Here is a 24,857-nt window from a genome sequence, read left to right as displayed (position 1 = left end):
AATTATATATTTATTAAAATATAAGCTGATACCTATCTCTTTGTTTCTTATGACTTAACATATAAAAGCAATTAAAATTTATATTACCAAAATTAATCTATTTAGTCTTCTTTAAATATAGCATATACAGTAATTATCAAAATAATACAAAAATTTATAAAGGTGCCACTTTTATTATTTTCTGTAATAAAGATTTACTATTTCATCTTTTTTCGATTTATTTGACGTACAAAATCACACAGAGCAATGAACCATTTTAAAACGAATTTTTTAAAACTGAACAATATCTGGATATATAGATTTAAAACATTTAAAATTTCGAAAATACTATCATAACAAGCACATCTTTGCAATAGTATTAGTATTGATCACTTGATTGAACATATGTGGCATTGACACATATGTTCAGAGCTAATGACTAGGCTGTTTTTATTGTAGGCTGTGCTAGAAGTACAGTTCACAGGAATAATAGAGGCTTTTCTTTTATCTAGTTCTTGTAAAAGTTGAGCGGAAGTGTAAGAAGTTAATGAAAGTGGAGACATACCTTGAATTACTTTTAGGTTGATCGCAATTTTTGCGAGCCAAGCGGGATGTTGTTCCTTCTTAACGTATTCTTAACTCCCCAGAAAATTACAGCCGAAAAAGTGTTGAGCCGATTTGCAAAAAAGAAATAAAAAGCTGAAGCTAATTTAATTGAGTGTAGTGTACCCACTGAAAGTCTAGATCAGGCATAGCTAACATACGGCCCGCGATTAATCTTTGAATATTGGACTTAACTTTAAATAATTGCTAGAATGGATCAGCGATAATCTATATATATATATATAATTGCTTGTCCTGATTGAATGACTCACTCACTGATTCATCATCGCCCAGAGCAAACCGCTGAACCTAAAGAGGTGAAATTTGGTACGCAGTTAGGACACGTCAAAACGCACACTAAGAAGGGATTTTTCGAAATTCCCCCTCGGGGGGAGAGGGAGAGGATTTAGTCTTCGGACATTGTTATAAATATTTTTATCTATTTCGATTTTAAAAATGTTCCAACCGTTTTAAATTTGAATTTGTTATTGCATATTGGTACGATTATAGAACGATTGTAAACATAAAATTGATCAAATTGAAAACAGTTCTTTTGATTCTTGGCAATTCTCATCATTCTCAGCGGTAGGTGTTATATAACAATTACTATGGTTGTTGAAATACTGAATATAAATGGGGTTTGCTTGCAATATCCTCGCGGGCGAAGTCGCGGGTAACAGCTAGTTCCTTATATCCTCACAATGCGAACTGATAGGAAAGTTGAGAAATTCTGACCCCTAAAAATAAAAGTTTTTAGGTTTTCTGTAATCTCTATGTACAGTTTAGTCTCTACGGGGTGACGCCAAAATAAGATCTCGCGTCACCTGAAAATCTTGCTAGGGCCACCTCCTGGTTTGGCCAGTGAAAAATTTTCTTTCCAATTCCGCCCGGGGGAAAAATTGTTGGCCACCCCTGGTCTAGATCTAGATTAAAGACGGTGAACTACATTAAAGAATGGTAAAAAAAATAATTGATTGGTTAAATTTTGTTTAAGGCATTGCTAGAGTTTGATATTAATGTTACGAGAACGTATGATTAAAGTAAGTTTCATATTATATGTGTGTTAAGTTATTGTCGATTCCTATGGAAATTTCATTTTAATGAACAATAATTTGAAATAATTCAATTTTGTGTCAGGCTGGCCTCTACTAGGCCCCCCATAACAAAACTCTGGCTACGCCAATGCAGATATGGTCCCGTCCCCTCGATCTATAATCACCAAAATTTAATAGCATCAATCCCCCTAATACAGAAACCATCCTGCAAAATTTCAAAAATTTTCGACAAAAAGCATGGGCGTTATTAAGCTACAAAGAGGACGAACAAAATCATTCTCCCTGCGCACACGAACATCCGTACGTAAAAAAAGAAATTCGTTTTTTCTGGTTTTTTTGCATTTGTAGGCGTTTCAGGACCCAGAATACAAAAATATAAAAATCTTGGGATTATTTTTCGACCGATCACCATACTTTTTGCCTGTTATATATAATTTGGCGTAATAAATGTTAGTTTCGCTGCCATCTTCCAAAACATCTCGACGATATTCTTCATTTGTCAATGGCCAGATGTCTTAATCGCTTGAAACCTTCTGTATATTGTTATAGAATAAGATAACTGTTCATATGAAATCATCTGTTTATGTCGAAATCGTGTTGTATAGCCTGAGTATCGCATTATACAAGGATTACTATAATTTGTGAACTGCGTCGTACCACGTTATACAAGGATTACCTATAATTGCTGTTTTAATTAATAGTTAACAGTCGAATCGGGTTATGTTGCGATCCTGTGTTTCGATGTCGTCGTAGAAATCGGGATCTTGAATATCATCTACTGTAATTCAAATTTACCCTTTCCAATTCGAGTTTTCCTAATTACCCTCTCTCGACCTAAGAACCCGATTGCCGAATGTTGAACGTGAGAAAGTCACAATATTTATAATTTATTTCCAAAAATGTCTCTTCCAAGGTTCACGGATAAAGTGCTGTCCAACTCTAGACAATTTGAAGAGTAGAATTTTAATTAAACTCCTTACTTGCCGCTCTTAACTACATTAACCTACACTTTAACAGTACTTCATGTTTCTCATACTTAATCGAGGAAAATACATTAACATTTTTAAAGGTATTGATTAAAAACAAGCTATTTATTCAGGAATTTTATCATGTAAAAAACACCGGCAATTTTCAATTGTATTTCGTAATTTAAAAATAAAAATTTTAGATTAATAAAACATTTAAATATTAAATTTAGATTAATCAGATTCAAATCTTTGCACTTAGTTATATTTTTTTAATTATTTACTTTCGAAACGTTACAATTTTCATATTCACAAATTAGAATTTTCTTTACTTTTAAGAAAACATCTTCAAAAACAAAAATGCGGCAGTGATAATGCCAATAATTACAATAACATCCCCGTCACCTTTAAATAAAATTTTAGAAATAATTTGACTTTAACTTCACCTTCGAAGTATTCAAATTCAATCATCAACAAATTACTTTCTTTCCAAATGGATTATAATCTTGTTACAAAATTAAACAGACAAATATATTTTTTTTTTTTTGTAATTTTTTTCCTGGCACTAAATTAAAGTACAATAATGAGTGGCTATTCATATAAATTTTTTTCCTTTCAATTACATATTTACATATTTACAGTGTTCAATTCACTAACACGACATTGAGAACAGTCTGGAAATTACCTTCCAGACTACAAAATGTAGTATAACAAATATTGACTTTTGTCAATGATAAATACTATCACAGCTAGTAATGTATGCAATACAACATTACTCAGGCACTGAATTTTACAGCACGCTAATGAGATCATTTAACAAATATGTCCATGTTATTTAGCAATCATGTCTTTGAGCAACGACATGGAGAAGTCTTTAAATTAGTTATGAACAGATGATATGTTTCCTAAATGATCGAAATTAAATTCATTTAACAGAAAAAAAATCGAGCAAAAATTAAATACTACGTAACAATTAAATCAAAATGAACGAAAATATCGCTGGAATACATAAATTACAAAAACAATGTACAGTACAGTACGACAAACAAATGTAAATTGTTTCTCGTAATGGAGTATTAGCATATAAATCACAGTTTTAAAATGAAGCAATTTCTTGTCAGAAATCTTCGTTTTCTATATCATTAAATTCTTGTAGCATGGACAGAGCGAACTGCATGCGATCGTATATGCTCGGACTACACCCATGATGAGATATATCTTCTAGTGAAAAAGTCATGGAGTGGCGATCTTCGTTAATATATGTTACTAGTCCATCATTTTTCTCTCCACTTAAAACAATTTTGGTATGATCTTTGGAAAAATTTACCTATTCAAAAATATTTTGTTAATATTCTATATGGATGAAAACAACTTTAAATATGTGGAATACTTTTAAAAATTACCTGCAAGGTTCCATTGGTGAGTTGCATGACGATAACACGCGAAGTTCTTACCCATTGTTTTATTTGAGGAATAACACCCTTTCTCTTAGCTATTTCGCCATGTTGCATTTCTCCACCCTAAATCGAAAATTTTTCAATTTTGAACATTTTATTAACAGAAAATACTTAATGTAAATTTAATATTTCAACTAAGATATTTTGGTAACAAGACTAAAATTTCAAATATTAAGCTAAAGTAAATAGTTCTTAAGAAAAGAATAGAAAAGTATATAAATAATTTTAATAAAATGTTAACGTTTTATTGTATAAATAACTAAAATTTTAAAATTAATTTCCTAGAATTTTTAATGTAAATATTTAAGTGTAAAAATTATTTGAATATATCAAATACCACCATTTCTTAATACAAATACATTCAAATTTTAATTGGTTTAATTGGGAAATTATTATTATTATTAGCTTAATTGCTTGCCTTGTGCTCAGTGAAAGGTATTTAATTTATTAATTACTAATATTTATTAAAATCATTAAACTGTAGTAGCGACCACGGAAACTAAGGAAATTTGTGCTACGAAACTGTTCCGATTGTTGGAATTAGCATGACATTTTTGTAACACTGCATTCAGAGACCACTTCACAAAGTGTAGTCTGCCGATATATTCACTGGATATGCAATCTCACACCATTAGATTTTCCAGAAACTTTACTGTCTGCTTGAAGTAGACTAATCCCTGGGCCTCGTCTTTTCTACGCCTAATAGGGTTTTCCATCAGATCTGTGAAGATTAAATTTGCATTCAACCGAAAACTTAACAGAATCCCACATCAACGCTTCAGTTCTCATGCAGTTTAGTCCAGATAAGCTGCTGTCTGCTCATTTTATTCGTCAGTAATGGTTCCGTATGTGGGCGGTAGGATTTTAAATCTATGTTGCACGGGCATCATCACAATCATCACACAGTTCTTGTAATCTCTTTTATGCCTGTAATCTTCTCATTTTACTTTCAGTTCGGAAGAACTAGCAGTACACTCTCGCAACCTGAGGCGCGAGGCGCTTCAGCAGCCTATTTCCCACAGTGCAGCGTAGACATGTTTACAGCATGATTCATCTTTTCTTTCAATGTTGTCCTCTTCATGTCAGTACTTCATGTTTCTCATACTTAATCGAGGAAAATACATTAACATTTTTAAAGATATTGATTAAAAACAAGCTATTTATTCAGGAATTTTATCATGTTAAAAACACCGGCAATTTTCAATTGTATTTCGTAATTTAAAAATAAAAATTTTAGATTAATAAAACATTTAAATATTAAATTTAGATTAATCAGATTCAAATCTTTGCACTTAGTTATATTTTTTTAATTATTTACTTTCGAAACGTTACAATTTTCATATTCACAAATTAGAATTTTCTTTACTTTTAAGAAAACATCTTCAAAAACAAAAATGCGGCAGTGATAATGCCAATAATTACAATAACATCCCCGTCACCTTTAAATAAAATTTTAGAAATAATTTGACTTTAACTTCACCTTCGAAGTATTCAAATTCAATCATCAACAAATTACTTTCTTTCCAAATGGATTATAATCTTGTTACAAAATTAAACAGACAAATATATTTTTTTTTTTTTGTAATTTTTTTCCTGGCACTAAATTAAAGTACAATAATGAGTGGCTATTCATATAAATTTTTTTCCTTTCAATTACATATTTACATATTTACAGTGTTCAATTCACTAACACGACATTGAGAACAGTCTGGAAATTACCTTCCAGACTACAAAATGTAGTATAACAAATATTGACTTTTGTCAATGATAAATACTATCACAGCTAGTAATGTATGCAATACAACATTACTCAGGCACTGAATTTTACAGCACGCTAATGAGATCATTTAACAAATATGTCCATGTTATTTAGCAATCATGTCTTTGAGCAACGACATGGAGAAGTCTTTAAATTAGTTATGAACAGATGATATGTTTCCTAAATGATCGAAATTAAATTCATTTAACAGAAAAAAAATCGAGCAAAAATTAAATACTACGTAACAATTAAATCAAAATGAACGAAAATATCGCTGGAATACATAAATTACAAAAACAATGTACAGTACAGTACGACAAACAAATGTAAATTGTTTCTCGTAATGGAGTATTAGCATATAAATCACAGTTTTAAAATGAAGCAATTTCTTGTCNCACGAGCGAAAGCCTGGGGCCGTTCGGGCTACCAAGCTGTCTCGAATTTGTGAAATCATAACTGTGACTTATTCCGACGTCTTATGTGTCTCTTTTCTCCGTTATCACCAGGCTATGAGTCACGTAATTGTAAAATTGGAAATCTATGACGGATCGAAAAGTGACGAATCGAAAGTATCGTGAGCGCGTATTATGATGTATGCATAGGCTTACGTGAACTAGAGCGATAGAGGAAAGAGAAAAGCAAAGACGAGCGCTTAAAAAGAAGAATAGGCAGGGTCAGACCCTCAGATGTGCGACGATTCTCGAACGAATAGGTGTGTACGTGTGTAAGTGTGCTGATCTTTGTAATTATAAATTGTGAATACATGTGACTAATATTCTTTTCTTTTTTATTTTGTGCATGTTATAAGTTATAAATAAATATAAACAAACAACACTAACCCGAAAACATTAAATCTAAATACCAAAATGTTTAATTTACTGTGTTTTTGTTATTTCTTACTCCTGTTTTTAGGTATTCGGCCGAATAGTGATTAAATATTCGGTATTCGGCCGAATAGCGAAAAATAGGCCGAATACCGAATAGTAACTGAATATTCGTTACATCACTTCTGATAATTCATACACTGCGCTATTTTACTGGAAGATAAGTCTTCAGCATTCAAAGCAACAATGAGAATACGGATTTCTTTACATGATGTTAATTATCTATTGATATATATCTTTCTGTTTTGCTTGCAAAAGTGCACCAAATACACGTGTTTTTATACCAATAGACAATACAATTGAAAAAATGCTGTGGTACACTGCCAGCCAATGAAAAGCGTGTTTCATGTTTATGGTGTCATGGATGTAATCTTTATGGTTTCTTGCAGCCAATATGTTGATTTTTTTAAAATTAAAGTATTTATGGGATTAGAGTTTGATCCATGGCTGCTGCTGTACTATGAAATTTCTTATAAAGATTGACACAGCATTTACTGAAAATTTTTAAAATCATAATTTACAAGATATATTATTTTAAAAACATTGATTTCTCAGAATTTCTTAAAATCAAATAGCATGTTAAAGTTCTGAAGTTTTAAAACTTTAAAATTCTGTATACTTCCTAAAGTATTCAAAGTGTATGAAATTCATAGTTTCAAAAATAGTTTCATAGTTTTTAATTTTTTATATGAGCATGTAAGAGGGTTCTTTACAGAATCATATAGTGCATAAGTTTTTACATGTTGTAATTTATAACGAAAATAAAATAAAACACTACTATTTATTATTACATCTTTAGAAACTTAATTTTCTATAATACAATTATACAAATTAATGACAAAACTTTTTTGTTGATATATGTGATAACTCATATAACATTTCTCTTACCAGGCTAAAAATTTGAAAAATTCAGTATATTAGCCAAATTTTATTGCTAAATATAATTTTTGCGTAAAGACTGAAATTTTTCATTTTATGTACTGTACAGTACATTCATTTTAGTAATTTAATAAATTACAGTTAAATAAAAAGATATTATAGTCATTATAGTTTTGATATAACTATAATGACTAATATCTTTTTATATAAGTTATTACAGGCATTATAGTTATATAAAAAGATATTATAGTTTTATGGTTTAGCATTACAGAATCGATTTGGTAAGAAAAATTAGGAACAAGAAGACTCTTGATTTCCTTGTTATTGTAATTTGAAATTAAGAAAATTCTACAAAGAATTCCATGCTGTTTTTGATCTTTTTAATTCAATAATTTTTAATTTTTTTTATAATCAACAATAATTTACATTGTTATTGATCATAAATAAAAATATTTTGTTAAAAATCATGTAACATGCAAAGATTTCTTTCTAATGCTCCATAAAAATGTTATATAATTAAACTAAGATTATATATAACCAGTAACCAGTAAATAGAGTATTCATTTAAGTTTATTATAGAATATGTTTATATAACTAACAGCATTAAAACTATAAAAGAGTTGAAAAATTGTCTACAAGAATTTAAGAAACCATAAATTAACTGTAATACAATGCCAAATGAATGTAATTAATACAGCTATTGAACAAAACTTTAATATATAAAATAAGATAATGAACTTTAAAAACTATTTCTGTCTAAATACATATATATTATTAATAACAAAATCTATTAAGCTATGTCTTTTGATGCTTAGATTAACCATTATATGTACTGTGATTTAATCATTAAGATGNACATTTACAAGTATGTACTGTATTTACAGTACAGTACATGCATTCGTAAATTTAGATTACTTTTTTCTGTACTCTATTAAAAACTAAAATTTATTTGTTTGTAAGCTTAAAATAGATTCTTATTAACCATATATTATTAAAAATGCATTAATAAATAAAATACAGAACTGGAAATAGTAATTTATGGTTTAGCCTAGTGACAAGTAGATTCGGAGACAAGTAAATTCGACTTACGTCGTTTTTCGACTTAAGTCGTTTTCCTGGAACCAATTACCGACGTAAGGCGAGGTATACCTGTATATATATGGAGAACAGTTATTTGTTCTTACTTATTTGTTCTGTAGGATATATATATATATATCCTACAGAACAAATAAGTGTGGCTTTACAGTAATTTTGAGAATATTACAAAAGCTTATCTTACATTAATGTTGTCTTTTAATTTAAAATTAAAAGAGTAATCTCTGAATGATTACGCATTTTAATTTTAATAAATAAATAAAATTGTTGATACTTAAATATTTTGAAATGACTTAATTTTTATATTTTATAAAACTACTAGTTCCTTTACTATTATTATTTTTTTATTGTATAAATATTTTAAACTTAAACATTTTCAATAAAGAATGAAAAATTAAAGATAAAATTATTTTTACATAATCACTGCAATATATAAGACATTTACAAATGTTTTTAAAATGACCAATGTGCAACCATATTTTATTTTAGTACTGTACAAAAATTAGAAGTAACAATGAAGATAAGTTACATTAACATTTTCATTCTCTAAAGTTTAAAGTCTAATATATTAAAAAATATTTGCATAATAAAATTTGTAAACATTTATCAATCAATCAAACTTTATTTAGCAGTAGGAAATTTTCCCTGTTGCTGGGGGAAAGTACATTTTTAAATTAGTGGGATACAAATTATTAAAAAAATTTTTTTTAACAGTACAATAGTTGTAATAGTTATTTTATAATCAATTAAATTTTAGTTTGTAAACACAATTATTAAATTTTATTCATAAATATTTTATTCAATTTCTTCTTATTCAGTTTATTTCAAATAATGAAATAAACTAAAATATGAAATTCTTTGAAGTAGTTGAAATGAAAAAAAATTTAACAGTATTTAAAAATTTTATATTTTATTTATAATAAAATAAAATATTACCTTGAGGCATACTTTCTATACAAGATGCAACCATTTGATAGAGAGCTGCAGTTGTACAGCCTTTATGCTTCTTAGCTGTTTAAATATTAAAAAAATGAGTCTTGTCTTTTGAATAAATATCTTATGAAATCATTGATATAATAAGATATTGAAATTTTCATTTAAGTAAGATAAATCAAGGCTAGAAAAGAAATTTCAAAAACTAGTACTTTTCAAAAATTCACAATTATTAAAATTTTAATTTTTTAGATTAAATTGAAAATTAAAATAGTTGTATGAATATTAAACAAAAAGTCATATTTTCAATGGATTGGTATATGTTTCAACATATTGGTATATATTTATTAATACTATTATCTTATTTTTCACAAATATTTATTTGAAATATAAACAAAATTCTTTATTTAAAAGTGCATTATTTATTCATATTGTTTACTGCCTGAAATTGGGACATATATAATTATATCTGAACCCAATTTCTAGAAAAATTTTATATCCACATAACAGATAAGTATTTATTTATAGAATGAAACAGCTATCTAAAAAACTTTCCATTAAAAGGGTTTAATGAAAATTTTTAATATCTTCATATCTGAGCTGATAACTATATGTTTGAGGAAGTTGGAGAAATAATTTTGTATAGATATATAATTTTATTTATATAAAACTGTCTGTAATGTTTTAAAACTAAATACACAAATATTTACATATATTAATAATTTTAAAAAATCAATTGAAATTATATAATATTAAAAAGAAAATTAACAAAAATAATCTGTTAAAGTAAAAAGTCATTATATTGGTAAATATTATATTAGTAGTCATTATACTGGTATATAATTTTTTTTTTATTGCAACAATTATTTTTCATTGTATTCAGCAAGATTATTAATCATTCTTATATCAAACATCATCTGTAATTATCTGTAAATATCAAACAATATCTGTAATTTTTATTATTTATTACATATGAAAATAATAATAAAATAACATTTTGAAGTTTGTGTTCCATTAAAATATTAAAAATGATAAGTTTCTTCAATTGTTCAATATCTGTTTACTGTGATAAACCCATTATATTATTTTATCTCAAATAATATAATGAATAGCTTTCAATGCCTAGAATCTGTTTTGCAGAGAGATGGAGATATTGATAGAGAGGTAATGGAAGAACTGAAGGCAAGCTAGTGGAATATTATGCAACAGAAGACTACCTATTAAGTTATGAAAATTTTATTTAAAAATACCATTGTAAGACCCGCTATTCTCTAAGGAACAGAGTGCTGGACTGTTAAAAGACAAACAAGTCATCAAGAAAGATGAAACATTTAAAATTTGTTCCAATTCTGAAAAAGATATGGAAAAGACAATTGTACTGCAAGCCTAATGAAGATAATCAGGCTGAAGTAAGATCAAAAGACCAAAAAAATTTTTACTTTTTCTAATTTACAATTTCCAAATTTTGAACTATATAGCTGCTTCCTGTATCTTTTTTGTATTCTATTAACTCAATGCAATTTTTGTACATGATCAAAAATCCGTGATAAGCAAGACTAAAATACTTGAGAACTTATGGATTAAATTACATTAGCATGTTATGGAAGGTTGATGATACCAGGAAAATTACCAAATGACCACTTACAGAATGACTACTTAGTAAGGTTTGCAATATCATGAAATGTGAAATAAGATGCAACTGATCTAATAACTGTTTAAAATATGACACATTATCAGTATTATCCTATGCTTATTAACAAAAAAGTATATTGAATTATAAGTAATAGTAATTTTTTAAAAAATGGGCAAAAAACTTTATAATTGTTATGCAATGAAATATGATATAGGAATATATTTCCCTATAAATCTGCTAAATTTATAAAGAATTGGCTAATGCATTTTATCTTTTAGTCAATATTGTAATCCATATTTATATATTTTTAATTAATTTTAATGCATATTTATATACTGTATCATCATTTTGAAATAATGAAATTATTTCTTTTGTGTATTTTAAAAACAAATCTCATTGACATCATTTCTTATATCAAAATAAAATTCACAATCTAATAGATTAATCTCAATACATTTTTGATTTAAAAACGTTAGGAAATATTTATAATAGGATTTTTGAATGCAGGAATAATTTATATGAATACAATGTCTATGTTGTTAAATCTGGAAGAAGTTATTTTAGGGAAACAAAGAAGGGTCAAATTTACTAAAGTTGTTTAATAAAAAAAGTTAAACATATTGAGGATTTTAATTACAATTGTAATAAAATAATCAGTTTCAATTTTAACATTGAAAAAACAAATGACATTAAAAAATAATTATCAGTATATTAAAATAAAAACAAAGCAAAAGTCATTAGAAAACAAATATTGAATGAAGTTCAAACATTAATATTTAAACAAAAAACTATTGTAAATTTAAATCTTCAGTTTAAAAAGTGAAATTTTAAACATGAAAACTGCACGTCAGGAAAATTTCAGAAAATAAATCAATGTATACATAGACACACTCCATTTTAGTGTAACTTAATGAAAATCATTAACATTAATCTGTATATAAAAAAATGGAATAAAAATTTGAATTTAATATTTAATTTTTAAAAGAAATCAACTTAAAGACACATTATACTATAATAATTTCAATTTTCACCTTTATCAGGACAAAGAACACTTGTAAGTTTTTGTTTCAAGTTACTTGGAAAGCTTGATTCTTTCTCCTTTTTCATGTTTTCTTTCTTTGCTAGTTGTTCCTCCTGTTTGGATATTTTGAAATATTACAAGTAAAATATGTAACTATTGATAATTGAGATTAGCTAATGTATTTCTAAAGTATAACAAAATATTAATTATATGCATAAATTTTTTTAATCTTTATTCCTTATTAATAAAATCCATAATCAATATTTTTGACCCAGGACGACTTAAAACTAGTATTATCATTCAGAATAGGAATTATATTTTTAGTTTTTATTTAAGAATTATGAAGCAAAGTGAACAAAATTAAAATAGCTAATAATGCAAAGATTTTAGTTAGCTAAGTAAATTTAATTCCATACTATACAATAAACTCAATTGGTTAGCTATAAAAAGATTAACAGTTTATAAAAGAAATCATAGATTGCATTAAACCTATATAAGAATACAACTTACTAAATAGATTTGTATAGTAGCATAAAAAAAGGGTCCTGAAACTTTAAATTAAATTTATGAAAACACTCTTACTAATCTGAATTAATTTTATTCTTTCATTAAATGTTCCAGACAAAAATAAAAAGAATGGATTAATTTGTAAAAACATTCAATTTGTATTCCTTTTTGAATGGCTCTTCTTTATAAATACAGCCCCAATAATCCAAAATGACCCTGTACAATAATTAGTTCTAATTAATTTAGAGTGTACTGTAATTGAATTTATACATTTTAGAATTACAGTCTATTGAAATAATTCTTATCACTATATAGAAAAGAACATTTCTTTGTTAATTGAGGTACAAATATATGGTAATTCACATATACAAGCTTCATTGAAGCTTTGAAATATGAAATTATATAAAACTTAAGAGCAATTTAATTTACAAATTTTACAGTAGCCTATATTTAACATTCTTAATCTACTTCAAATTAATTTTTATTCTTTCATATATAATATAATTATTATAAACCCAATATTTAGATCACATACAGTGAAAAAGTAAAGTAAAAAAAGTATGAAAAAGTAAATATAATATTTTATAACAATATTTCAATGAAAAACCAGCACTTTATGCTAAAAGTTTTTAAATATTTATTCTAGTAAACTACCTTTGTGAATTCTGATTTAGGAAAGTTATGGATACGTAAAGTAGACATGGAATTAGTCATTTTTTTCATTTCCTGAGTTATTAAATGCGGCTCAACAAAGGAGGACCTAGAAAAATGTATCCAATGAATAACACAGTTTTTAAAATTTTAACATATATATTTGTAATATAAATATTACTTAAAAACTTAATTATTTTCAAAGTTTATTCATATAAGTATACCTCACTAATATAGATACCAGTAGGCTAGTTAGGTTTCAGACCACAACCATAATATGAGTATTACTTTAAACAAATCAACCTTTTTTCACTCACCAATGCTTATAATTTAAAAGCCTAACAACATAATGATAATGTATAAATATGTGCATGTGCACTGGGCCTAAAACACTGAATGCAAAAGTGAAAATAATAATAAATTCCAAAAATCACTTTATAAGTAAGGCAAACACTGAAAATGCAATCATGAGTATAATTGAAAAGTGCCATATTAGTTAAATGCCTTAAAGTGAGGTATGACTAGGTTGCCAGATTTCTATGACTGGATTAAAGAATACTTAAAAATAATTGATGCTACCACTCTCCAATTTTCACTTTATCTCACCTGAAAAAAGTACAGCTAAATGATTCTTTAGTTAATAACAGTCTGTTGATAGTTTTTTTTAATTTTGATTTAAAAATTATAGTTTTTGTATTGACTATAAATATTTGAAAATTTTAGCTTAATTTAAAATTTAAAATATTTATCGATAAACCATATCTTTCTATGGAGAAGGATATAGATTGATATGCAAAGATGTATAAAGATTCTTCAATGGCTATTAAAAAATGAAAATAAGGGATAAATTATGTACTTTGTTTCAATAAGAGACAAGGACAGTTTAGCTAAAATAAAGGATTGTACTCTGAAATAAACTGTCTGGCAACCCTAGATATGACTGTAATGTTAAAATTTTGCTAAATTTTTTGTAATTCAAAATAGATATATGGTAAAAATAAAACCGTAAATATTTTTAGAATATTTCAATTATCATTTACATCAACTTTGTGATTTAAAAACAAAGATTAGAATGTAAATAGAACAGCTCTGTGAAACAAGACTTCAGTTAAAATTAACATCAAATAAAAATTAAACTCAATATTTGAGCTGGAAGAATATTCAGCTGTTTCATAAGATTAATGTTATCAATACATCAACTAACAGTAGTTTTTTTTTTCTGTNGGAAAAGTAAAATTATTATTGATTAATTTTTATTATAGTTGTTTCTAATAGGATTACATTGCATTATTACAAATTACTGTAAAAATTAATAAGTATTATTTATTTATATTTTGCTTAAAATATAAATAGTTTGTAGTCATTTCACGAATTTTTAAATTTTATATTTTTAATTTAATTTAATTTTTAAATAAGTTTCATAGTTTCATATGTTTTTAGTAACAAGTCTGACAGCAAATAACATTAGCATTTTATTTTAAATTTTAAAATTTATCACAGATTGATTTATAGTAAGATAGAGAATTGTATTTTACTGAGAAATATAATAGGATGTAAATGTTATATACTGGATCTTAAAATCTGATAAAATCATAAATCTCTGAAGTTTGTCATAAGATGGAATTTACACAAGTAATGTATAATTGTTTTGTTACTACTATTTTTGCATCATTTGCAATCATGTGTTACATTTATACCATAAGTTTTGATCTGTTCAAAAATGATTATACTAAAAATATTCAAGTTAAAACATTTTAATGAAATTAAAATAATTAAAAACAAAAAAATACATTTTTTAATGAAAAATTTAATTTTAAATCATGTAATAATTAAAATTATCCTATGTTTTTTTATACTCAAAGTATTATTTATTTTATGTGAAAATAAATTTAAAATTACTTTTGAAATTAAAAAAAATCAGAATTTCAGAGTTAAAAAAAAATTTTTAACTTTATATATTCGTACCTTGTCACCATTGGTATCATTGGACATTTTGGAACTGATAAACAGCAGGATGCAGACAATCCTACAGGCATATAGCCACTACAGAAAAATTCATGTCTGAGAATTTCATTAATACCAAGTCGATCTGAAGGAACAATTTGAAGCATCTCTCTAATAAGTGATTGAGCTGAGTCAGATACTGTTGACGGAATAGTATATCTGTTGCTAGTTATACGAGAATATGTTTCATTTAAAGTTGATGTTTCAAATGGTGGATGTCCTACTAACATTGCATACCTATAGTGAAAAATGTATAGTGTTATTCAGATTTCTGAACTCTAATTGAGAAAAGTCAAATTATTAAATAATTAACAATGATATTTGCAAACTGTATACTGTTAATAATAATGATTGTAGCCTTTTATTCTAATTAAGCTCAAAGTTGAAAGCAATTTATAAAAATTACTTTCAACTTTAATGTCTTAACATGTGAAAATAATTTTTGAGAAACTCAAACTTCCTTATACTATACTAAATATTTCTGCTGTATTTACAATAAAATTATCAAAAAGAAAGTGGTGCATTTTTATCATTGTTTAAATTTATTTTAAATAATTATTAAAAATTATTGCATATTAAAAGAATTTATTACAGATAATTCTAAAATGAAAAGATGATTTTCCTGTCATCAGTTTTTTGAAAAATATCTATTAATAATATTTTTCCAAATTGTATAATTGCTTATATAAATTTAGGAATTTGTATTAAAATCAAAATTAAAATCATGTAATATATGATTTAAATAATCAAATATTTAAATATACACTATAAAAGCAACAGTATATACAGAATAAATAAAAAATTTAAACATTAAAATATTTATTTTAAATCTTTGGATCAAAATAAAATTTTTCAAATTCACATCAAATTTTTTTATTCCTAATTCAATATTTTTATTCCTGATATCATCAAATGAGAATTTGAAACTTTTGTATTTCTTTTATTCTTCATTTCTAATGAATTTAAGCAGAATTCATATATAAACCGGATGAACGAGTTAGATGTCATCCCTGATTAAAAGGACGTAGCAGTCTACATCCTGTTTCTTAAAAATATATTTTTACTTGATAAAATATATTCATTTCTAATAAAAATTTGGCTTTCATTCTCACAAATAATTTTTTATAAAATGAAACACACATACATTATACAACCCATTGCCCATATATCAGCTTCAAAGCTATGACCTTTCATATTTAATACTTCTGGAGCAATATAATTTGGAGTCCCACATACAGTTCTGAAAATATAAATAAACTTAATATTAATAATGATAACAAATTATGTAAACATACGCTACATTAAATTACATTTTCATTACTATATTCCTTTAAATAAACTATCAAAAGAATGAAGGTATATTCTATAATATATTTTGATAATTTTAATAGTTATCTAAAATTTGCAAAGTTATGCCATGTCATTTTTTTAATAATAAAACAAAATTTTAAAATAATACACATTTTATGAAGAAAATTAAATTTTTATTTTCAGCATCTTATTTAATCAGTGTAAAATATAAGTATATTGTTTACTTATGTTCAATGTTTTTGTAAAGTTAAAAACTTCTTTAAATCCACATAAAAAAAAAAGCAAAATTTATTGTAAACTGGAAACTATAATTTTTTCTTGTCACAAATGTAAATTCTCTGACTTAAATTACATTACAGGAATTCTGCAAGTCAAACTTCATTAATTTGAAAAATACATTTTGTTTAAAACATCAATCAAAAACCTGTCTTTTATATCAATGTTCAAAATTTAATTTAATTGGATATTTGATATTTTAAATTAAATATTGAAAATATGTGGCATGTAAAAAGATGACTTACTAAATTAGAAAAGTTTAATTATTATTGATTAATTTTTATTATAGTTGTTTCTAATAGGATTACATTGCATTATTACAAATTACTGTAAAAATTAATAAGTATTATTTATTTATATTTTGCTTAAAATATAAATAGTTTGTAGTCATTTCACGAATTTTTAAATTTTATATTTTTAATTTAATTTAATTTTTAAATAAGTTTCATAGTTTCATATGTTTTTAGTAACAAGTCTGACAGCAAATAACATTAGCATTTTATTTTAAATTTTAAAATTTATCACAGATTGATTTATAGTAAGATAGAGAATTGTATTTTACTGAGAAATATAATAGGATGTAAATGTTATATACTGGATCTTAAAATCTGATAAAATCATAAATCTCTGAAGTTTGTCATAAGATGGAATTTACACAAGTAATGTATAATTGTTTTGTTACTACTATTTTTGCATCATTTGCAATCATGTGTTACATTTATACCATAAGTTTTGATCTGTTCAAAAATGATTATACTAAAAATATTCAAGTTAAAACATTTTAATGAAATTAAAATAATTAAAAACAAAAAAATACATTTTTTAATGAAAAATTTAATTTTAAATCATGTAATAATTAAAATTATATCATCAATATTTAAAAAATATAAAATGAAGTAAAAATTTAATTAAATTTACATTTTATTATTTCCATCTATTCCCACTCTTGCAGCCAATCCAAAATCTCCAATTTTCATTTCCATATCTTCTGATAAAAACATATTTCCAAGTTTCAAATCCCTATGAATTACACCTTGACTATGGATATATTGAACACCTTCTGCTAATTGTTGCATGTAATAACGTACTTCTGGTTCAGTCAGCACCTTTCGATTTTTTAAAACATGGACTAAAGACTGAAAAAAAATATATTTGAAATTTAATAAAAGCTCTAACTAATATCAGAAGCTTAAATGTAAATAATAACTGTCAAATTGTTTAAGATAAATGTAGATCAAGAAATTTGAAAGTAACTAAACTTTATACTGTATTATAACATTTGATAAGAGTTTAGATAACCAATACAATATAGATTTGATCAATATTGTTTAATTAGAAGTCTTTCATACTTTGAATTTTCCAATTGAACTGAATTTTTCAATTAACAGCTTTTCTGATCATCTAATCTAACTCAAGCAATTTACTGACTATTTCTTACATGTAAATCATACAAATATGTATGATTTATAAGTATTTTATGTATAGAAAATTTAGAAAACTATATAAAATATAACATACGATTAACAGTCCAAATTTAATGAAACAATTGAGAAAAAACAAATTTTGTAAGATCCTATAAATTATCCTTTTAAAAAGTAAAAAATAACTTGCTGTTATTTTTCTTAGAAATATATAAAAAAAACTAATACTGACCAGTTAATAATCATTTATTTATTATATATTTTTAATGTTTTCCACAAAAACTATAAATTGATTTTATATATATATAACCACCAAAGGCATTTATAAATCAATACTGTATACAGTATAAACATTAATTAATACTTTAGAACTTTATTCCCTGAAGTTTTTAGTAGTAAATGTAATTGCAAATGAAAACTTTCTTTTGTTTGTTCACACTTTTCCTTTTCTTGAAATCATCAATAAAAATAAATTAATTATGTAAAATTCTAACCAAGCTCCTTGGAGAAAAAGAAAGCAAGTTTTTGTATTGAATCAGTTTTTTTCTTTATCACCTTTTTAAAAACTAGCTTTTTATTTTTATTTCTTTTTATTGTTGAATGAGGCTTGAGTGTTTTTTTAATTAAAAGTCAATTTTCCAATTTAACTTCCATAAAGGAAAAAAAATTAAAAGAAAACTTATATGATTGAAGGGAAAAAGAAAAATCCTCTCAAAATGACAATTGTTCAATCCTATTTCTCCTAGTCAAGTTCAGTCAGATTTCAATTCCTACAATACCAATTTCATTTTTCTAAAAATAAATCTCTAAACTGCTTTTATCCTTTATAAATAGCACTTTTTTAAAAAAAATTAAATAAATGCTGAAAATCCAAAATAAACTGCTTAAAAATATTTTAAAGAATTTGAAAATTTTTAGGTTATTACTAAATTATTTTATTTTCACCACTTAAAAATGCAGTTTCTACACTCTTTGTTAGGTAAATTTTATGTTCTCATTTAAAATTGTTGCAATATTTTAATCTGTATTATCATCACTAATTATTATAAAATCAAAATATATTACAAATTTTCTAATTAATTTTAATTTCTGTTTATTAAAAAATAAAGAAAAGTTAAAACAACTTTTTTTTTTTGTCTCATTCTAATTTAATGCTATTATATTCTGGCAATAGAAAATCAACTAAATCATAACAATTTAAAATAAAATAATAATGTTTTGATAAAGACTGTCTAAAATTTGGAACATTCTTCTTTTTGTATAAATAAATTTAAATTATATAATTCAAAATATTTTAAAATAAAAATAATGTTCAATTTATTTCTTTATGTAGAAATTATTGCTGAATATAATGTTGGATATAATAAGTCTTACTGAGAAAGTATAAAGAAAAATTGATCCTGTATTGAGTAATACAAAAATTGAAAAATGTTTCATTATAAATGTATTTTGTAATAACTTGCTAGCATATATAATACTAGCAAATTATACTAGCAATATAATAAGTTATAAGCTGTTGTATTTAAGACAGTTACATTTAATACAACTATTAAAGTAAGTGCTAAAGTAACAGAATAGCTTATGATGTTAATAAAAATATAGATTTTAATATAAACTGTAGTTAAAACTGCTTGCTAAATAAAGATTTTTCATATCTGAAAGTTGTTATTAAATAAAGTATAACCAGAATTGGAAGGAAAGAATGTTTTCTAATGAATCACTATATATTTTAACATTTTATTTGAACCAGAAAAATACTGAATCAGATATAATTATTATAATTTTAGTAACTTTCATTCCAATTATAATTGACTTTTCCAAAACAAAATTTGTTTTGTAACACATTTAATTATACAAATATAGCAAATAATTGTATTTGTAAAATATTTTTCCTTGCTCGATAAATGCAAATTAACAATTGATTGTTGTATTTGTATATTAGACAGACTAGATCTATAAATTTAAAAATCAGATACTAAGGCAATATCAAACACATCGATCAGCCGAAATACAACAAAACGGCAAAAGTAGGACAAGGATCATCACGTGCTTTACCAATCGTTACAGTTCGTTAAACCATCACACGATGCCTTTCTAATCAATGAACTCTCACTCAACAGGAGAAACTAGGTATTTCGTCGTATTAAGTTAGTGTTTCTCATGCGTGATTTCGCGGAACATCATAAAGTAACCTAAATAAAAGTAAGAACAGCGCAAAAGTTCACAATATGGCGTGAATATTTTTCAACAATATCTAATAATACAGGCAGCAGCGCGTAAGATTTGCTCCATCTTTTATTTGATTACTTCGTCTTTTAAGTAACATTTATTATGTTTGTGTTAATTGCTTATTATTACAAAGCTGCATCATTGGTAAAGATAGTAACACGAGTAGCCTCCTGTACTTCAAAGAGGAACGTAGCAGGCATTCTTCTTGAACGAGGATTTAATTTCCTAAATACTTTACGCTTACATAAATTTCTCAACGATTCTAAAATTTCTGATTTCCGGAGGTTCTTTATTTAAAGCCTGTAGTCTTGAGCTGTATTGTTGTTATAAATTCAGCAGATACACAATTTTTTTTTTTTTACTTTTCCGGTTGTTATATATAACAGTCGGGAAAGTATGGCGATCGGTCAAAAAATTGATCCCCATTTTTTGATCGATTTTTACATCTTTGGACTCCAGAAACGTAGAGAAATGCAAAAAAATTCGGGGGGTAATTTCTTCTGTATGGATGTTGGTGTGTGGGGGGGGCATGGTTTTGTTCACCTTCTGAAGCTTAATTAATAATTCTTGTGTTTTTTGTGGAAAATTTCTGAAATTTTTCAGGGATGCTTGTTTATTAGGGAGATTATTCCTATTAAATTTTGGTGGTTAAAGGTACAGGGAATGGGAGATAAAGGGTCGTATCTCCAGTAGATCAGACTTAATGACGATTTTACTTATTAGCATTTGCAATTTTTTTTATAAAACCTATCCCTGCCCTGAAATTTAAACCTTTTGCCGTTTTATAATAATTTTTAATAATAAAATATCATAACAGATGATGCCACACACGCAGTTTTAAATGTTGCTGGGAAAGTTAGGCAACTCGTTGCTAGATATATTTTTCTTTTTAATGTTTAATATCGATCAAGAGGAAAATGAAAAATTAGTTGTAAAAATGAATATATTGGTTTTGAGTATTTAAAATAAAAAATATATACACATATTGTAAATTATTATTGTGGGAGAGAAGAGAAAAGCAAAGCAATCTTGTGACTTGTTAAATTGGACCCAGGTGCGGTCTGGTCATAAAATCGTTTACAAATGGCATGAAAACAGCAGCAATTAAACAAGTAAATAAGTGGGAGAATGGCCACCCACATTTGGGTCATAGCGGACGTAAAAAGGTTTCGCGACCACCTTTCTGATTGGTCGAAAGTTGTATCACAAAAAAACATTTAATTAGGGAGATCGGAGAAAAAGATGCGGAGGACAAGACTCAGAGCCGTAGCACATGGATTTGGAACTCGGCAAGCCAGCTGAGAATAGGGAGAGAGGTTACATTCCTCTAGGAAGAACGCTCAGGTACGGGTGAGGTCCGAGATCGGACGAAAAGTGCGGACAGAGCCTATCCAGGGTCCAGAAATTATCGAGGAGACATCCAATCCCCGATTATTCTAGTCTATCCTTGATCGTTAGTGTCAATCGGTACAGTGTGATGCCGGGTTAAGCTGTGAATATTAAATCGAGTTAAGTGTGAAGGTGTATTTACTATGAACTTACAGTACATTTCGAACATCTTGAGCCCTGCTTACTAAAGAAATCTGCTTGAGGAGACGGAGAATAGATAAACTTTCATATATTCTTTAGATTTCTTAATTTTATTATATTGCGTAAAACCACAACTTTTTAACTTTATTTTACACAAATACTTTCCATAATCCTTGAGAGAAATTTATTATTTTCTTTATTAATAATTTCCTAATGTCATTTTTTCTGAAACAATGCAAGCTCTGACGGTACAGTGGTGATGGTGCTGCTTTTAAACAATCAATTACCGTAGAAAGTTTTAATTTAGAGAGGTTTCGTTTGTTTAGATCAGGGCTTAAACTTTTTTCATTCACGACCCCGTTTATGATTTTTTTCGCCCCCCAAAAAAATATAAAATAAAGATATATACAAATTTGCAAAAACAATAATGGTGTACTACCACAGTTCACTCTTGTGTTACAATGGAACAGAGACAACTGAATGCACTAAAAATCAACAACACTACACTAGTTCATAACTACAATCGTCTCGCTGCAACAGAAGTGACACAAAGCGTAACTCACGAAACCCATGACACAAAGCGTGCCATTTTCAAACTATCACAAATTATTTTCAATATTTTGCATTAAAATCTCGTGACCCCAAATAGGGTCACAACCCATAGTTTAAGAAGCCCTGTTTTATATAATATTCACTTAGTTCACTAACTACAGTCAAACCTCTATATACGAAGTCACTAAATCCTGAAAAAATTCGCTTAGGGAAATTGTTATACAGAAATTAACTTTTTGGTAAATAAAGAATTATTTTAACGTAATTTTTTCGTTACTTTAAGTAATTTGAATTAATATAAACATAATATAAATGTAGTTTTTAATTTTAACCTAAGTAAGTTTACATTTATGATTGTGTTAAAATAACGCCCTCCCTCCCTTCCAGTGTGGGCGTCATTTATTGACAGCCCCTTATTAACAGTTCTTCAAATTCCAACTGGACGATTTACTAAATAAAGTAGAATCTCACTAACCTCAAAAATTAATCCAGCAGTTGTCAAAATGATCACCTTTCTAACGTTTTCGACATTCGTTAATTGTAAATCATGTATCTGTCAACAACGGCATTTCGACCTAATCTATCTCCCCCTTCTTTACAAACTGTAGCCATGTGGGAGGCAAATTATTACATGATGATTTTAAAAGCTAACGACCAGTATTTCTCACACCTGGGCTCCGATTTTACGAAGGGTTTACAGATTGATACCTGAAATTGAACCTAAATTCGAACTCCACCCAGAGGAAGTAATCGACTTGTAATGATCGATGATCCTTACAAATTAAAAAAAAAATTGTGGTGATCCATGGGACAGGAGACAAGTTGGCACTCGTCAAAATAGACAACTAATGTCACATAATCATCGGGGCGAATCAAATGCAAAGAGGACACCATGAATTACTTTTATAGCATGTCCATCGTCCCGTTAGAATTACTGCCATGGCAAAACGATGCGTATATACAGTATATAAATGAATCAGCCCACCTATGGCTGAGTGTATAAAAACCCCTGAACACTGGTGGTCGTGGGTCATCGAGCTGGCCACGTATTTTCCGTATTTCTTCAGGTAAGTAACACGTAAATAGGAGCCAGTTTCCCATGAAAGACGACCCAGGACGCATCCCCCTTCGGCAGATTGCCCATGTATCGTGTTGTCATATACTAATAATAAATCAAAAATTATTGGAACAAATTTGAGTAATTCAAAAAGTGATTTATAAAACCAGATATTTGAAATAGAAGCGATAGATTTTTGTACGGACTAAAGAGAAAGATTGTCCACTTTCCATTGTGTACTGCTTGAGAGGAAGAAGAAAAGAAATAAAAGAAAAAAAAATCAAATACGTCCATGGTCTTTGAACAATAGAGTTAAATCGACACTTTACAATAATTACAGTCATCTATCAAATTCAGAAATAAAATAAATTGATTACTTTCTAACAATTTCTGAATTCACAAAACAAACAATAGGGCTTTTGAGAACGTTAACTTTTAAAGAAAAATTCAAACAAGTTATTTTTTATGCAATTAATTTAGCAACTAAACAAATATTGTTAAGTATAATGATAAAATAATAGCAAGAACGACGGTAGGCAAAGAGCTATAGTGAAATTACCAAAGTTCATATCTCTGATAATACTATTTGTAGACGTTTGATGACAATAGATTTTCAACATAGCGTGATAACGTGTCACGATGTTCAAATAGAAAAAAAAGGCGAAATCATGAAAAAACTGCAAGAATAAAATATCTTATCCTTTAATTCTAACACTTTAAGCTCTTATTTAAAATTGTATGGTATGTCAGAAGTCAATGCGTTTGAATTTGCATAGGTAATGCATACATTATCAAATGGTCTGCTGCAATAGAGTTACATTCGTCAATGAAAAAAAAAACATGGTAATGTCGATGCTGCACTATTTCCTTTTGGAAATTAAAGCGTTAGAATTTATTGGAGGTGAATTTTATTTTTGAATACATATTTAAGTATTTAAAAAAACGTTTTAAATAGAAAAAAATTGATAAAAGTTATTTCATTTCTATTTTAGTTTCAGGATAGGACAGTATCCAAGTAAATAACTCCCTGATGAATTATTTTCTTTTTTTGCTATC

The 24,857-nt window shown here is 26.6% G+C and overlaps 2 protein-coding genes across 2 annotated transcripts in view; both read right to left on the bottom strand.

Annotated features, from left to right (window-relative positions):
* Nucleotides 1-542, bottom strand: part of LOC111629018 — a 6,518-nt gene extending 5,976 nt beyond the window's left edge. The window contains exon 1 of the mRNA XM_023372882.1: nt 462-542. Within this exon, the coding sequence (XP_023228650.1) occupies nt 462-542 (81 nt within the window). The remainder of the gene's footprint in view (nt 1-461) is intronic.
* Nucleotides 543-2,918: 2,376 nt separating this feature from the next.
* LOC111629017 (serine/threonine-protein kinase PLK2-like) overlaps nt 2,919-24,857 on the bottom strand; it is a 70,297-nt gene continuing 48,358 nt past the window's right edge. Inside the window, exons 5-13 of the mRNA XM_023372881.1 lie at nt 17,931-18,148; nt 16,570-16,665; nt 15,387-15,662; nt 13,425-13,530; nt 12,274-12,376; nt 9,613-9,687; nt 5,779-5,786; nt 4,006-4,122; nt 2,919-3,929 (exon numbers count right to left, since the gene is read on the bottom strand). Of these exons, the coding sequence (XP_023228649.1) occupies nt 3,720-3,929; nt 4,006-4,122; nt 5,779-5,786; nt 9,613-9,687; nt 12,274-12,376; nt 13,425-13,530; nt 15,387-15,662; nt 16,570-16,665; nt 17,931-18,148 (1,209 nt within the window). The 3' untranslated portion in view covers nt 2,919-3,719. The remainder of the gene's footprint in view (nt 3,930-4,005; nt 4,123-5,778; nt 5,787-9,612; nt 9,688-12,273; nt 12,377-13,424; nt 13,531-15,386; nt 15,663-16,569; nt 16,666-17,930; nt 18,149-24,857) is intronic.

The sequence above is a fragment of the Centruroides sculpturatus genome, unplaced genomic scaffold (assembly GCF_000671375.1).
Source record: "Centruroides sculpturatus isolate CEXI.00-Female unplaced genomic scaffold, Cexi_2.0 scaffold601, whole genome shotgun sequence".
NCBI lineage: Eukaryota > Metazoa > Arthropoda > Arachnida > Scorpiones > Buthidae > Centruroides > Centruroides sculpturatus.
This window is presented reverse-complemented; position numbering and strand designations above follow the sequence as displayed.